Raw genomic sequence first — 14,823 nt, forward strand, 5'->3', positions numbered from 1 at the left:
ATGGAGTTGACTAAAGCATTGATGATTAGTAGAAGATAACAATATTTAAACCATATTTGATTAAGATTTATGAAATCAATACTCATTACTTAATATAGCCGTTCTTCCCCATAATGATATTAGGGATTACCATAAGCAAACCAGCAGCCAATCATACCTCAAATCTAGAGGTTCATAAAAATAAAGATAATATGATAACCTAATCAAGTCTTCAATAAAATTCCAATTTTGTCAAAAAATTAAAAAAAAAAAAACAATTAAAAACAAAAAATAAAGTAAAAAATCACTATATGCAAAGGGAAAGAGAAAATATTCCACTATAAATGGCAACCCCTATAAATCTGATATTTTCACAATTATAAGCATTTTACAAAATCAAAAAAAAAAAAAAAAAGGGATTCAAAATCTTGATGGTGTAGGTTATAAGCATTCTTCAGAACAAATCATGAAACAGTTCTTCCATAGCACACCGATGCAATGTAAAGATTCCTCGCCCACTTCTCCTGCAACCAAGCAATAATAAAACTCAGTAATCAGCTGTAAAATTCACTACTTTGATGCATATGAGATTGATAACATAGTAAAAAAAAATGAAGATTTACATAAATACCACTTAATTCCCATGTATTTACATATATAATATCTAAAATTCAAAGTTTTACATACATGCCATTTTCCCAGTCACACCCAACTGGGCCATTCATGAAAGTATATGTACTTCACTTATTGAAAAGTTGAAATAGTAATATTTTTGTATGTAATATAAAATATTTGGATGGTATAAGGGTTAGATACGTAAATACATAGGAATTGGGGTCCCTTCTCACCTTGACATGCTGAGTAGGAAAAGCAGAGGTTCTAAGTGTCTCCTGTGTTTCATCTACAGCTTTCTTTCGTGGTGTGCTGAGAACAATGGCAACCTGATCCAGCGTCGCCGCGACGGAGGTGATTCGATGGCCGCTATTCCACCTCCGATGAATGCCCTCGCTCGGATATAAGAAGTCCAGCTCAATAACCTGAAAATAATGCGAAAGATATGTAAATACATAGGAATTCAGTGCTATGTACGTAAATCTTCCAAAAAGTCAATCCAAACAAAGCCTTATGATTTCAGCAAATATCAAATTTAATATATGATAGAACAAAGCCTTATGATTTCAGCAAATATCAAATTTAGTAGGGGCATTTATATACGTACCATACAATTCTAATATATTTACATATCTAACACCTAAACATTCATATCTACATGCATATGACTCAAATTTTTAACATCAATCACGATCTTCCCAAAAGCGAAATACACATTTTCATGCATAGATTTATAACACCAACATGTTGATAGGTGTAAAAGTCAAACTTTGGGTGTGAGGCATGTAAATACATAAGATTTGTGTGGTATATATGTAAATTTCACAATTTAGAATTATAGAGGGGAAAGTAAAAAAGGAAAAAAACAAGGACCTGATCGGAAAAGCCCGCGTTTCGAGACATCACGACCGCCCATTTAGCTCCTGCAGTTGCCATGGAGGTGACATAGAAATTCTCTTTCCATTTTTTGGTTATCCATTTATATGGAAAGGAATCGCTGACTTTGTATGACTGCTGTGAATATTGGGTGCCTGGACCATCCATCATCACATTTTAGTTTTTTTTTGTGACAACTTTAAAAGACAAAAAATTATGAAGATTTACATACATACCATTCAATTCTTACATATTTACATATATAACACCTTACCTATTCATTACAAGTTGTACTTCATTTACATGGTGTATTTTTTGATGTGATACGAAAGATTTGAGCAGTATAAATGTAAAAAAAAGTAAAGTTCAGGTGTTACAAATGGAAATGCATAAGAATCGAGTGGTATTTATGTAAATCTTCCGAATTGTGCATAAGAATTGAGTGGTATTTATGTAAATCTTCCGAATTCTTACTGTAATTTACCTTTAGACATCACCACGAGGGATTTGCAATTGTTCGTCCCGGCGACGGCGCTGATATAATAATTTTTATCCCATTGCTCCACTATCCATTCCTTCAAAAGAGAAATGAAAATTTCAAAAAACTCCTTTGGAATCATATGGTATAACACACCAATTGATATGGACTAAACTGTAAAATATGACTTAAAAACAATATTACAGGAACAAAAAAGAATTACAGAAGTCACCTTGTGCAGAAAGTGTTGCGAGAGTTCGTAAATTTGATTAGTAAAACCAGTGCCTGCATCCATAATAAGAGCCCACAAATCTGAGCTGGATGAGACACAACTGATGAATAATCCATCTTCAAGTCCTTTCTTAATATGCTGAGCAATTCTCGCATCAGCAACACTGTGGTGATATCTGCAACAAAACGCAAAATAAGCATATATTTGTCCAAGGAGTCATTTGGGATTACTTTTGATTTTTATGCATTTACACACATACCAATCGATTGTTATGTATTTACATATCTAACCTCTAAACTTTACTTTTTAGATTTATACCGCCCAACTCTTTCATATCACATCAACAATACCCCATTCTAATTTTTAAAAAGTTAATATACGCCTTTTCATGCATAGGTAAGATGGCATATATATACAAATTAAAGTTTAGGTATTAGATATGTACATGGATAAGAATTGAGTTGGGTTGCATGTAAATTGTTTGGTATGTTATAATATGGTTAGTTGCTTTTAAAAACACTTAAAAATAAATTTTTAATTGTTTTTAAACATGCAAAAAATACACCAAACAAACATATTATTAAAATAAAAATAAAAAATAAAAAATAAAAAATAAAAATGATTCCAAACAAGCCCTAAGCAATAATAGCCAGATTAACGAGCATTCAAATAAGAACCTCTGCTTCATCGGTTGACGAGCATCATAAACGCTAATCCATTGAGTTGCAGGAACACCCATTCGCCCTTTCTTCTTTGGTTGCTCATCTTCTACTTCCGTCGGCGGCCTACCTCTCTTTTGACCAACTTGGTGTATAAGCTTTACCACATTTAATGGAGTACATGACAGGAAGCTAAGTTAGACGAAAAATAAAAGTCGAATTCGTTCAAAAGAGAGCACCCTTAGCACGAGAAACAAGTTTTTTTTTTTATACCTTTTGAGCGCCGTCAGTATTAAGCGGCTGAATATCCGGATTAGGACCAATTATGGAATCAAATAGAGAGATGTATTTAGCATAATTTGGTTCTTCATCAAACTTTAAATTCACTACATGCTCAAGGAACAATCTGAAGGGCGTTGGGCAGAAGTAACACAAAACAATAGGAGCTGTGGCCATTTTTTTCTTACATACAAGAAAACTTTTGTTTTCCCCCTGTAAAAATGTAGAGAACATGCATGAGGAAAAGAATGTCAAGACAAGAAAAAGAATAAAAAAGGAAGATTTACATAAATGACCACTCAATTCTCATGTATTTACGTGTCTAACATCTAAACTTCAAATTTTACATACCAACATACCACCTTACCTTCATGAAAAGGTGTATTTCACTTTTAAAAGTTAAAATGGTGGTATTTTTGATGCGATGTGAAAGTTTTGGATGGTATGAATGTAAAAGGCAATGTACAGGTGTTAAATATGTAAATATAGAGTAGTTGGGTTGCATGTATGTAAATGCCCCTTAAAAAAGGATAAAGCTTCCTCCACATCGACTAGTGGGTTGGTTAGTTCCATATGGATTTGAGCAACATTATCCAAGCATTTGCTGAATAAAGAGCTCCATATCCGGGACTTCCATCACAGGGTCATAAATGTAACAAAAATGCATATTTGCTTTTTAAATGTAATTTTATATGCAAACCTGAAAACCCTGCCAAGGTAAACGGCCTCGAAGAAGGAAAACAAGCGTGTAGGCCAGAGATTCCAGATCATCTCTTCTACTTCCAATCCTTCCTAAATGAGCATGAACACTAGCATAGCGCACTGTACCTCTTCATCATCAAACAAACACACCAATACAAATTAAGAAGACATAAATGTTAAATCAAGTCATTAATAAAAACTATAAAGGCAAATAACGATTTTTTTTTTTTTAAAGTATACCGAAAATTATCTGGTCGTTGGTCATAGAGAACATGCTGACCAGTTATAGTATCCTTCCACTTTGTAGCTGACAATTTAAATTTGCATGCAATGAAAAAGAATCCACAATTTACAAATCCATAATTACGCGATGAAAATTATAAGCACGCGCATAACTCGAAGCAACACCAAAAACTTATCGAAATACCTAAGCCAAGGTCAACAAGAAATAGTCTCTTCTCATCACGAGTTCCTGGAGGGCCAATCAAAATATTTTCCGGTTTTACATCCCCATGCACATACCTGCCAACAAGTGTTTTACAATGAAAATCATTTGGAGCTGTTAACAAAACCATTAACAAAATCTGTAAATATAGTTTAACAAGGGTGCATTTTAAGTACCCTTTAGAATGTAATTTTTCTAGTATGGAAATGGCTTCAACAGCAATACATGCAACCATATGAGCAGACATTCTGCACAAAGAAGATGAAAATTAATGCAAAACTTAAGCATTAAAAAAATGGAGAAAAATAAAAAGAAAAAACGACAATTAATCTGAAAAATGGACGGACGTGTGCGAGTTATTATTCCGGAGATCCCATAGACTAGGCCCCAACATGTCCATAACCTGTAAAAACAGCAATTTTAAGCCTCATTGGAAAATATAAACAAGGGGCATTTACATGCATACAACCCAATTCCTAAGTATTTACAGATCTAAATCTTAAAGCTTATTTTTTTTCACATTCTATCGCCCATATATTACATATCACATAAAAAAAAATCATTATTTTAACTTTTAAAAAAGTTACATACATCATTTCGTGCATAAATAAGATAACCAGTGCGTAAAAATTTAAGTTTACAGGTCAAATATGTAAATCCATAGGATTTGAGAGGTATGTATGTAAATTTTTCCTAGAATTAATCAGGATAGAGAGACTGAAATTTACCATGACATAGTAGTCGCCTTGGCAACCCTTGTAATGCACTCGAGGCAATCCATGAGTGCCACTAAGATTGCTAAAATGGGCAAGTTAAAGCTTGTGAGACTAATTCAAAATAATATATAAGGAAATGAAATGTACAAAAATAGAAGGACATACTTGTAAACTTGCCATTCACAAGGGGGACCATGATGACACCCCTTGCCGTTTCTACGCTCAAACTTTAGTGCCACCTGAAGTTAATATTTACATCAAGATACAAAAAAGGTTACTATGTAAAAACAATGATTGTGATCAACCTTATCACAAAAAGTAGTTACAAAATAGGCGCACTTCTAGAGCATTGATGCCAGAGACTCTTTCTTTGGCGGTGGGTTCTGAAATCCGGCGCCCAACACAAACTTGACCAAATCCTCCTTTCCCAAGCTTCCTTTCAATTTTATAGACTGGAGAATTCCCTATCTGAACCTGTAGATATTAGAATTAAACATTAAAGAAGCTTCTCAGAGTTTTTTGCAGATTTTATGGGCTATTGATTACAGGGATAAGAGATAGAAAAAGAAACAATCAAACTATTTTAGTTAATTACTAAGAGTATGGTGAAAAAATCAGAGGCCAAGGACACACATTGTCTTCATTACAAAAAAAAAAAAAAGGGAAAAAAGAAAAAAGAGTAATTTAAAGGGAATCTACATATCTAACACTAAAAGCTATTTAATTTACATATTTAGCTATCAAGTCAACCTAACCTATTTACTTAGATCCCTTTTGGGGGCGCTGCAGCTTTTTATAAAAATAGTTATAAAGTTGTTGCGGGAAAAACGACTTCATAGAATGTTGCGATAATAATTACAAATATTTATTTTTTTCAAAAAAAGTCAGCCAACAACTTTCTAATAACCACTACGTATTAACATATCTGATTGTAAAAAATAAATCCTCAAACAGAACTGTGGTCTGATTGGGGGCGTTGCAGCTTTTGTAAAGATAGTTTTTGTTGAATCTTTTTAGGACGTCGAGTCTAGTATCGTTCGAGAGCTTATACAACCCAGAGGAAACCTATGAAGAAAAGAGGTGTTAGAGGATGATTGATGCTTTGGAGGTTCTCCCTCTCTTTCATTCAGAATGATTATAAGAGAGGCGATAGAAAGAGAGAGAGAGAGAGAGTGTGTGTGTGTTAGAATATGCTGATGAGAAGAAGATCCTCAAGAAGGTAGGAGAGCCTCTACTTATCATGATCCTAGATGACTTCTCTCCTCTATCGAATAACAAGAAAAAAATATTAAATAATTATAATACCATAAGGGCCTTGTCCTTAGAACATCGATGAAGGAAGGTGATCTCACAAATGCTAGACGATCCATAGATGGACGTAAATGTACGATCGAGGTGACAAGTGGCATTTAAACAAAGTAAGGCTAACAAATCACCTTGGCAAGTCAAACCCGACATCTATTATGTGATTTTCGGCACTTCAACTGGTGAGGCTGGGCAATTACCTTGACAGGTCAACCGTCTAACTCAGCAACAAGCAAACATATTTTTAAAAGTGTGGGCTTCATGGGCCCGCAAGGCCTATCAACAAATGCTTGGCCCGTAAGTTTTTTATTGGAATATATTTAATTCCCAGATTCATTTGACTCTTCAAAAGGTTACTACAAAAAGAATAAGTAAATGAAGAATCTGAGGTTTTTGCATGCTGGAAAATTTTATGCTCATCACAGTCACAACTCGGCTAGAGGGTGGCGAAGTGCCAAATTAATTTTATTTGGGTTTAGACCGTCCTTCATTGGGGCAACAGTTTTCTTTCATGGGGTAGCCACTTAAGCTTAATGTTGGGTCTGGATTATCCTTTGCATGGGGTTCACAACTCTCCTATAAGGAATATCGCTTGGACTTCTAAGTAAAGGCGGATTGTTGCTCACCTGGGGACATTCTCTCATTCAATAAGGAGTCGTTCGAATTTACTGATTTTGCCGATCAAGGCCTCGGGCATTTATTTGCCTAAATCGGGAGACCAATTTTTCAAGTGGCTAAGCTATTTGACAAGGGCGAGTATTCTTGACGAGATTACTTAACGAACGATTCAAACACAAACAACTTAACAAACTGAACATGAACTATTCACAAACAATGAGCTTGTTTGACATCCCTAGTGGTCGTAGGTTAAGGGGTAGCTAGAAAAGGGCCCCTTCAAATTGTGCCGCCAATGATGCTCCCATTCTGATCCTATCTCAGGTTGTGCCTAGAGTAGTAGTGGCAGCACCTTCGTATGATCCCTTCCCATTAGGACACATTACTACTGATCTGAATGATCCTTTAGTAACTCATAAGTTTGATGTACTGAGCGGATTAAAGGGATCTAACATCTTGATGCTTCCTGACCTTAGTTATGGCGGTAATAACATTATTCTTTATCATCTTGAAAGTGAAATCCATATCCATGTAGAGGCTTGATGAGTCATTTCCGAACTTCGTTTGACATTGAACGGTAGTTTGACAAGGTGAGGGATAGAGGGCCGAAGTCTTGTGAAGCAGGCACAAGAAGATTAGGCCTGAATGAAACAATCTAGTGCTAATATGCCCCTTAGAGGTAAATACCATCCTTTGCTAGCTCTATTTTTTTCTTTCCTAACCGAAAATGATCACTTGATGCTTGAAGAGGTTCACATTGAGGAAGGTGCACATGATTCTGAGGAAGGCGATGTCAATTCCGAGACAGGCATGACATGCAAGGTGTTTGCTCCGTTTGGAGAATTGTAGGTCACGTCGAAAATGATGGGAGATACCTCGTCCGGACAAGTTGTTGATCATTGGGCGCAGTTGGGAGATCTCAGGAAAGAGCTGATTGCGTGGACTTACGAGAAGCTAGGAAACACATTGTAGAATTTTCAGGTGAGGTCGGTGACAACCTTAACAGACTTGCATGAAGCCAAGGCATGCATGGGGGGCGTGTATTTTTGGGGTGGGTGGTTTGGGGGTGGGAAGAGTTGAGTTGAGGTCTGTGACAACCTTCACAATCTCCCAAGAAACGCAACATAGACTCGAAGAGATGGAGCCAATGTTAACCTTCCTTCAACAGCGTTTTGAATTGACTTAGTCTGAACAATTCTTGTTTGACAGGCGACTTGTCTTGCAAAGGCTCCTTTAGTCCGGCCAGGTCAACCTGGATGATGTGGAGGAAGAGAAGACCTTTATATTTATAAATATATTTGTAATTTGATTATGTCTTGTACTTGTTCCGTGTGAACTTGATTTGTAGAAAGATAATGTTTTAACTTGACGGTTGTCTTTTGTTCAATTAATTTTGCTTTATCTGTAACTGTCATCTCGAAATCATTTTTACACTTAGTTCTGTGCTTGAGTAGTTGAACCTTCTTTTCTTTTAATTTTTCCATCATTGTCAATGGAATTAATTTAAAACATATAATCGGTTCAGATTCACTTTCATTCCTTTCCGCGCCAAGGAGGATATAAGTGGTGTTCTCGATTTTTTTCTTTTGACATTTTCAAGTAGACTAGAATTTAGACTAGTCAGCATAGCTCTTTATGCTAATCCTTACTTCATGTTGGAGATGTCCATAGTGTTGGAGAATAGCAATGCGACATTTTTTGTTGCAAAGTTCTAGGCGGGGTCGAAGTTGGATAGCAAGACTAGCTGATTTACAAATCAACTATGTATTTGGCAACATCGTGATTCTGCGGCTGGCGAGAGAAGATGAGGTGCCAAACATTGTGCATGATCATAAAGTTTTTTGCTACTATGACCTATTCAAGCTAGGTTTCTACTCCCTGTTGCGCGAAGAGATGGTTGACATCTTGAATTACTATGGGGTGGTGCTAATGCATATCTACCTGAACACGATTGCGATATGGCGTCTTTCATCTTATTTGTGTGGTCGCATCTATTATACTAGTCGGTGAACCTTTTCCAGCACCTGTTTACACCGAAAGCAAATGCCAACAACACAGTTATATTATCTTCCATGAAGGCGGTGATGGTTGGTCTCGAAAGCAAAGTTCGGGATTGGAGAAAAAAGTTCTACTTTTTCCAGAGTAATAGCAGTTGGAGGAGCCCAACGACACCTCAACCATTAGTGAGAGAGAGGTCAAGGCTTTTCCCGATGACTCATGAAGAGTTGTACAACCCTGATTTCTTACGAGGGTAAGAGATTAACATCAAAGAGTGAATTCTTAAAAAAAATATTATATGGTACATTTTCTGAATTTTCTGGGATGATAATCAAGCAATGCCGAATTTCCCGAGCATTGCAATGACTAACCAACCACTTATCTTACATGTTGTCTTTGTGAATGCAGGCAAAGCCATGAGAACCCCTAGCGGTTCACCTATAGAGTGGATAACAACACACACTCATGGATCTTTCTGTGCACAGGGATGCAAGTGAAATCGGAAGGTCGATGCCTGTGATGACTTCAGAGGAAGAATCCACCAAATTGCAAGCAGGTGCGGGTGGCAAGTCTGCAGTCAAGATGTTTGCTCTGCAAAAAGAAGAGGATGCTGCTTCTCTTTTACATTGTCGAAGAAGACCAATTAGTACGGTGCGTGAGATTACTTAGCGGATTTAAAAACTGTGAGCCATTCCCCAAGACAAACCGATTCCATAAGGCAAAGGTAAAATGACATTGTGCTCGGTTACTCTGAAAGAGCCATGCTCGAACAGGCCCAGAGTAGAGGTGTAGCTGAAGAGAAAAAAAGCATCTTCACCGACCATTACACTAGAAGCTGCCTCATGGGAGGACTTCAATTTTGAAGAGTTGTGTTGAATGTGAAAAGGGTCTGGGCGTTGGTGGACTTGACCCAGAATGACTATGTGAAAGCGAGTATATGAGTGAAGTACTTCAGTGGGTCCCGTGATCCGCTTGTTGAGCCAAAGAAAAATGGACAAATCACTTGACAGATATCTACTCCACCTACCACTCATAGAGAGTGCAGTGTCACCTTGGCAGTGGTGGACGTACACATTGTATTAGTCACAATGCTGGCAAGGTAAAGCCCACTCGTTAAGGGCTGGAAAAAAGAGTGGTTGACTTGGAACAATTAGGCGGGATATTCAGTGCTTAAGTTGTGGATCTTACAACGGAAAAGTTTGAGCTGCAGGCAAAGTCAAAATAAGGTCGCTAGCACGCTTGTAAAGCACTGATTGAGGATCTAGAGAAAGAAAAGGCAATATTGCAGGTTGAGTTGGAAGAGGATAGGTATCAAATCACCACTTTAAAGGATCATGTTGCAAACCTCCACTTACAACAAGCTAAAGACAAGCTTGTTATTTCTGATCAAAATAAGGCTTATAGGACCTCGCTTGGAAGTTCACGGAGCTGAAGACTAAATGGTGAGATCGAGGCACAAACCATAGCAACAGAGGAGAAAAAAAAGAATAATGAGGATTATGAAGTCAACAAGACTAGAGAATGAAAATCTCAAGTTGAAGAAGCAGTTAGAAGGCAGGAGAACACAAGCGGAATTCCTCAGCTTGCTCAAGTAGACTCTAATGTACAAGCAGTTGGTGCTGGAAAATTACGAGCAACCTTGGTCCACAAAGAAATTTTGCAGTGTGGTAAGTTTTAAGTTGCTTCCTGGAGCTCACCGAGGAGTTCGGTAAGGAAGAACGAGAGGAAGACGAGCCTTCACCAAAACTTGACCTTCTCTTCTTTAATTGTTGTTTTGTTTTATGTTCTTTGAAACTATTGAGATTGGGTATCTTTCAAATATAGTTGTAATCTAAAATGATATTAATAGTTTATTCCTCTTATATATGACATCAACATATATATTTGAATTCCCTCAATTTGTTTTTGCCTGTTGCGAAGTGATTCTTTAACTGTCATTAGTGTGTGTTGCGAAGCGTAGTCAATTCAATTTGCATTCTGAAATTCACATTCTGAAAGTTTACTCAATGTGATCTTGTATGAATTGACATGAAAATGTCAAATATATGTGTTTCCTTCGGTTCAAGTCTTACATTATTATTGGGCATAAAGGGGATTCCAAGTCATCGTTTTTAACGGATTGTACCACACAAAAGACGTATTCTTGTCGTTGTATTGGCAGGGTACCCATTTAGACTCGCCTTAGAGATGACTCGCGCTCTGCTCATTTCAATCTTGGTGCAAGTGGAGAAGTTTATTAGCCCGGACTTGACCTATGAATAAAGAATGTACTTAAGCTCACAAGAGAATGGTAGCTGCTTGAAGTTGAAGATGAGAACCACATATATAAATATTGTGAGCAGTTCGTAAGGAAATTCAAATGTCTGAAGTACTCAATGGAGTGGTTGTTTGATAAAGAAACAGACATAATGCTGGTGATGATAGTAAATATTTCAGCTATTGGAATGATTGCTTGCATTCCTTGGTCCAGATGAAGCGGCTGAATTTTTTCATGATCCTATAAATTTGTTTAGAATTGCAATCACCAGTTAAGGTCTGCAATTCTTTGATGTTGCTAGGAGGTGGCATGCCCAAGAATGTTTTATTTTCTTCGATTTTTGCCTTCATCCATTCAGATGTAAGTATCCAATGAATTTTCTTGATGTTGCTTCAAAAGTATATTTCAACAAATAAAGTTTTAGGTAGAATCTTCTCAAAGTATCGAAAGTTTCTCTTAAGTTTTGCATGTATTCCACAAGTGAACTGTTTTTAATTAGAATATCACTAATATAGACTTCAATGTTTTTTTTTTTTTTTTTCTGATTAATAAAAAATATGTTTATTAGATGTTAATAAATAATCTCAATATTTGCTAAGCCAAAAGACATTATATTATAACAATATATCACTTCCTTGATAATAAAAACAAATTTCTTTGTATCTGCGTGACGCATTTTGATTTGATAGTATACCAAGAAGGCATTCAAGAAATTCATGATTGAATACCCTACTGTGAAGTCAACTAATGCGTCGATCCCTGATAAGAGATGATTTACTTTAAGATATACTGAGTTTAAACTGGTGAAGTCGATAAATATTCTCCACATATTGTCTTTTCGAACCATCACAATATTTGTTAGCTAATCCGAGTATTGTACTTCTATAATGAAGTTTGCATCCAAAAGTTTATGGACCTCCTGCTAAATTGGTTCAGCTTATATAGTTGCTAGAGGTCTCATCTTCTGCTTGATTGGCCTTAATCTTTGTTTGATATTAAGTTGATGGTAGATAATGCCCATGCTTACTCCAGTCATCACGTATGTTGTTTGAGCGAACACGTTGCGATGCTCCCTTAGGATCGCTACTAGTTGGTCTCTATTAAAGCCATAACTAATTTGGAGGGTTTTGCATGGTGTCTTCCTAAAAAATATACACTTGTTCAAAAATTTCAGAGGCTTCCAAGTTACTGCCTTTATTTGCATTGAGTTGGAGGAGTTCCTCTTGTATGTTCTCCACAAATCGTAGGTAACAGTTTCGGGATTTGACTAAATCACCTCAGACGGTGATGATTTCTCCCCCACCAAAAAAATTTACAGCTACATGATAGGTGAAGGTCACGACCTTGAACTTGTTCAGCGCATGCCTACGAAAGATGACATTATCCATGGTTAGAGCATCCAACACCACAAAGTATGCCAAGATAGTGTAATGTCTTTCTCCTTCTCCCCAGGTTATCAATCAAGAGATCACTCTATAAGTCTCTTTTTCTCCAGAGAACCTATACAGTGGGTTTGAAGTGGGTGTTAATTAAACATTCGTCATGTTCATCTTTTTAAAGACCTTCTTGAATAAAATACGAACGAACCTGCCAGTGTTTATCAGGCATACTCAGAATTTGATAATTTACGATCACTCGTTAAATGAATTTTTGCCAGTGGGCAAATCGGCGTATGTGAAGGTAGTAGGTGGATGAACGGGAATGGTTATCTTTTTGAGGGTAGTGGAATGAATTTCTACTATCTTCAAATGCTTCCGATTAGATCGTCGTGAGGTTTTAGGTTTGTCTCCTCCAAAGATAATTGAGACTACGCCAACTATGTAAATGAATCTCGCTAGATCGGGCTCGTTACCGACATCTTCAACGGATGCCATGCCCTGCCTTCGAGTGTTCGCGTATAGGGCCACGAACTCCTTCAATTTCCCGACTCGAATCAACTCCTTGATCAAGTTCCTAAAGTGTCAAAACTCTGTATCATGCCCTCTTTATTCTTGGGAAAGATCACAGGACAAGCGAGAGAGATAGAAAGAAAGAAAGTGGCTCAAGAAAGGTTGATGAGAAGAAGATCCTCAAAAAGGTAGAATAGCCTCTATTTATCATGATCCCAGATGGTTTCTCCCTCGTCATTTGGGTTACAAAAAAAGAATATTAAATAACTATTGTATAGTATGGGGCGTGTCCACAAAACACTAGCAAAGGATGGTGATGTCACTGATGGCAGAGATCCATGTATGGACGTAGATGTACGATTAAGGTGACAGGTGGCACTTCGGCAAGTATGGCTAATGAATCACCTGGATAAGTCAAACTTGGCAACTGGTATGTGACAACTGGCACTTTGATAGAAGAGGCTGGTGAATTACCTTAACAGGTCAACCTCGATGGGTCTATCTTGGCAGCTAATATACAAGTTTTGAAAAATATGGGCTTCATAGGCTAGCAGTTCGTAAGAGCATTTTATTGGCATACATTTATAGAGTTGTGGTGGAAAAATTAACTTCTTAGAAAGTCGTGATGATAATTATACATATTTTTTATAACAAAATCAGATAGCTTTCTAACAATCACCATATTTTATCAGATTTGACTGCAAAAAATAATTTCTCAAACATAATTATAACAATGGTCTGAACACAACGCAGACATAAAGTTGCCCCAAACAGACCTTTAATCTATTACTCTGTAAACTCTATTTCACATATGTATGAAATTTTTTAGAAAAGGCATCTAAAACCAGCACTATTTGCAATTCATAGATCAAGAAAAAGAGAAAAGGAAGTTGTGACAATATCAGGCTAGGGGGAATGCCATCAATAGGACTAGGACATTGAAGAAGAAGGAAATTGATAATGAGATCTAACTAAGGGAGGCCATCAACAAGACCAACAACATCTACAATAGTCCCAAAGCTCTCAATGACTAAGAAAAGTTGAAGAAGTTGCAGGGAAGGGCACCGGTGAATTTAACAGAAAGGTGATATTTTTTATGTTATTTGAAAGAATTGAGTATTATGTGAATAAATAATAAAGTGTAAGTGTTTAATATGTACATTATATAGTATTCCATACATAAATTCAGTTTAGGTATTGTAAATCCCCCATAATTTAAATAATATAATTTCATTGCTAAGTTGCTTAGAGTAAGATGAATTTACATGACCAAAATCATCACAAAAATGAAAGGACATCAATAGCACAAGAGGAGAAGGAGAGAGAGGGCAATGGGATGCCATAAGAACAATGAAAAATCCATTCACAAAGGTTCTAAGGACATCAAGTCAGAGGACAAAGGAATCAATCATCAAAACAAAACTCAATTTCTCAAGCTAAGAGTTTAGATAAAAATGGCATCAATGTACTCTCTATTTGTTATTGCAACATTCATCTAAAGAGATTAGTAATCATGTTTAGTTTGAAAAAATTATGATTAGTCTAGAAGAAATCAGGACTTCAAATGAATATAAGACCGGCCAACAAAATTCTTGTCTGGCAGAAGAGGGGTACATCAATAATTCAATTCTATATAAGAATGAAGATAAAACAATCATGAAAATTAAAATGAGAAAAGAAGGGGATAGAAAATGAGAGATTTTATGATCAAACAATACTCCCTTATTTTATGTGAAAAAAATGCAAAAAAAAAAAAAAAAAAAAAAAAAAAAAACTCAACA

General features: G+C 36.4%; 1 protein-coding gene across 2 annotated transcripts in view; it reads right to left on the bottom strand.

Moving 5' to 3' along the window:
• Positions 1-320: 320 nt before the first annotated feature.
• LOC110021202 (casein kinase 1-like protein HD16) overlaps positions 321-14,823 on the bottom strand; it is a 16,540-nt gene continuing 2,037 nt past the window's right edge. Inside the window, exons 2-16 of one of the 2 annotated variants that reach the window (XM_020719608.1) lie at positions 5,318-5,452; positions 5,144-5,217; positions 4,991-5,060; positions 4,610-4,665; positions 4,439-4,510; positions 4,245-4,339; positions 4,058-4,124; positions 3,816-3,945; positions 3,110-3,328; positions 2,855-2,994; positions 2,178-2,352; positions 1,952-2,042; positions 1,465-1,622; positions 828-1,016; positions 321-503 (exon numbers count right to left, since the gene is read on the bottom strand). In XM_020719608.1, the coding sequence (XP_020575267.1) occupies positions 444-503; positions 828-1,016; positions 1,465-1,622; positions 1,952-2,042; positions 2,178-2,352; positions 2,855-2,994; positions 3,110-3,328; positions 3,816-3,945; positions 4,058-4,124; positions 4,245-4,339; positions 4,439-4,510; positions 4,610-4,665; positions 4,991-5,060; positions 5,144-5,217; positions 5,318-5,452 (1,731 nt within the window). In that variant the 3' untranslated portion in view covers positions 321-443. Of the gene's footprint in view, positions 504-827; positions 1,017-1,464; positions 1,623-1,951; positions 2,043-2,177; positions 2,353-2,854; positions 2,995-3,109; positions 3,329-3,815; positions 3,946-4,057; positions 4,125-4,244; positions 4,340-4,438; positions 4,511-4,609; positions 4,666-4,990; positions 5,061-5,143; positions 5,218-5,283; positions 5,453-14,823 lie in introns of those variants that run through there. The other variant, XM_020719610.1, reaches the window with a different exon arrangement.

This window comes from Phalaenopsis equestris, unplaced genomic scaffold (assembly GCF_001263595.1).
Source record: "Phalaenopsis equestris unplaced genomic scaffold, ASM126359v1 Scaffold000123, whole genome shotgun sequence".
NCBI lineage: Eukaryota > Viridiplantae > Streptophyta > Magnoliopsida > Asparagales > Orchidaceae > Phalaenopsis > Phalaenopsis equestris.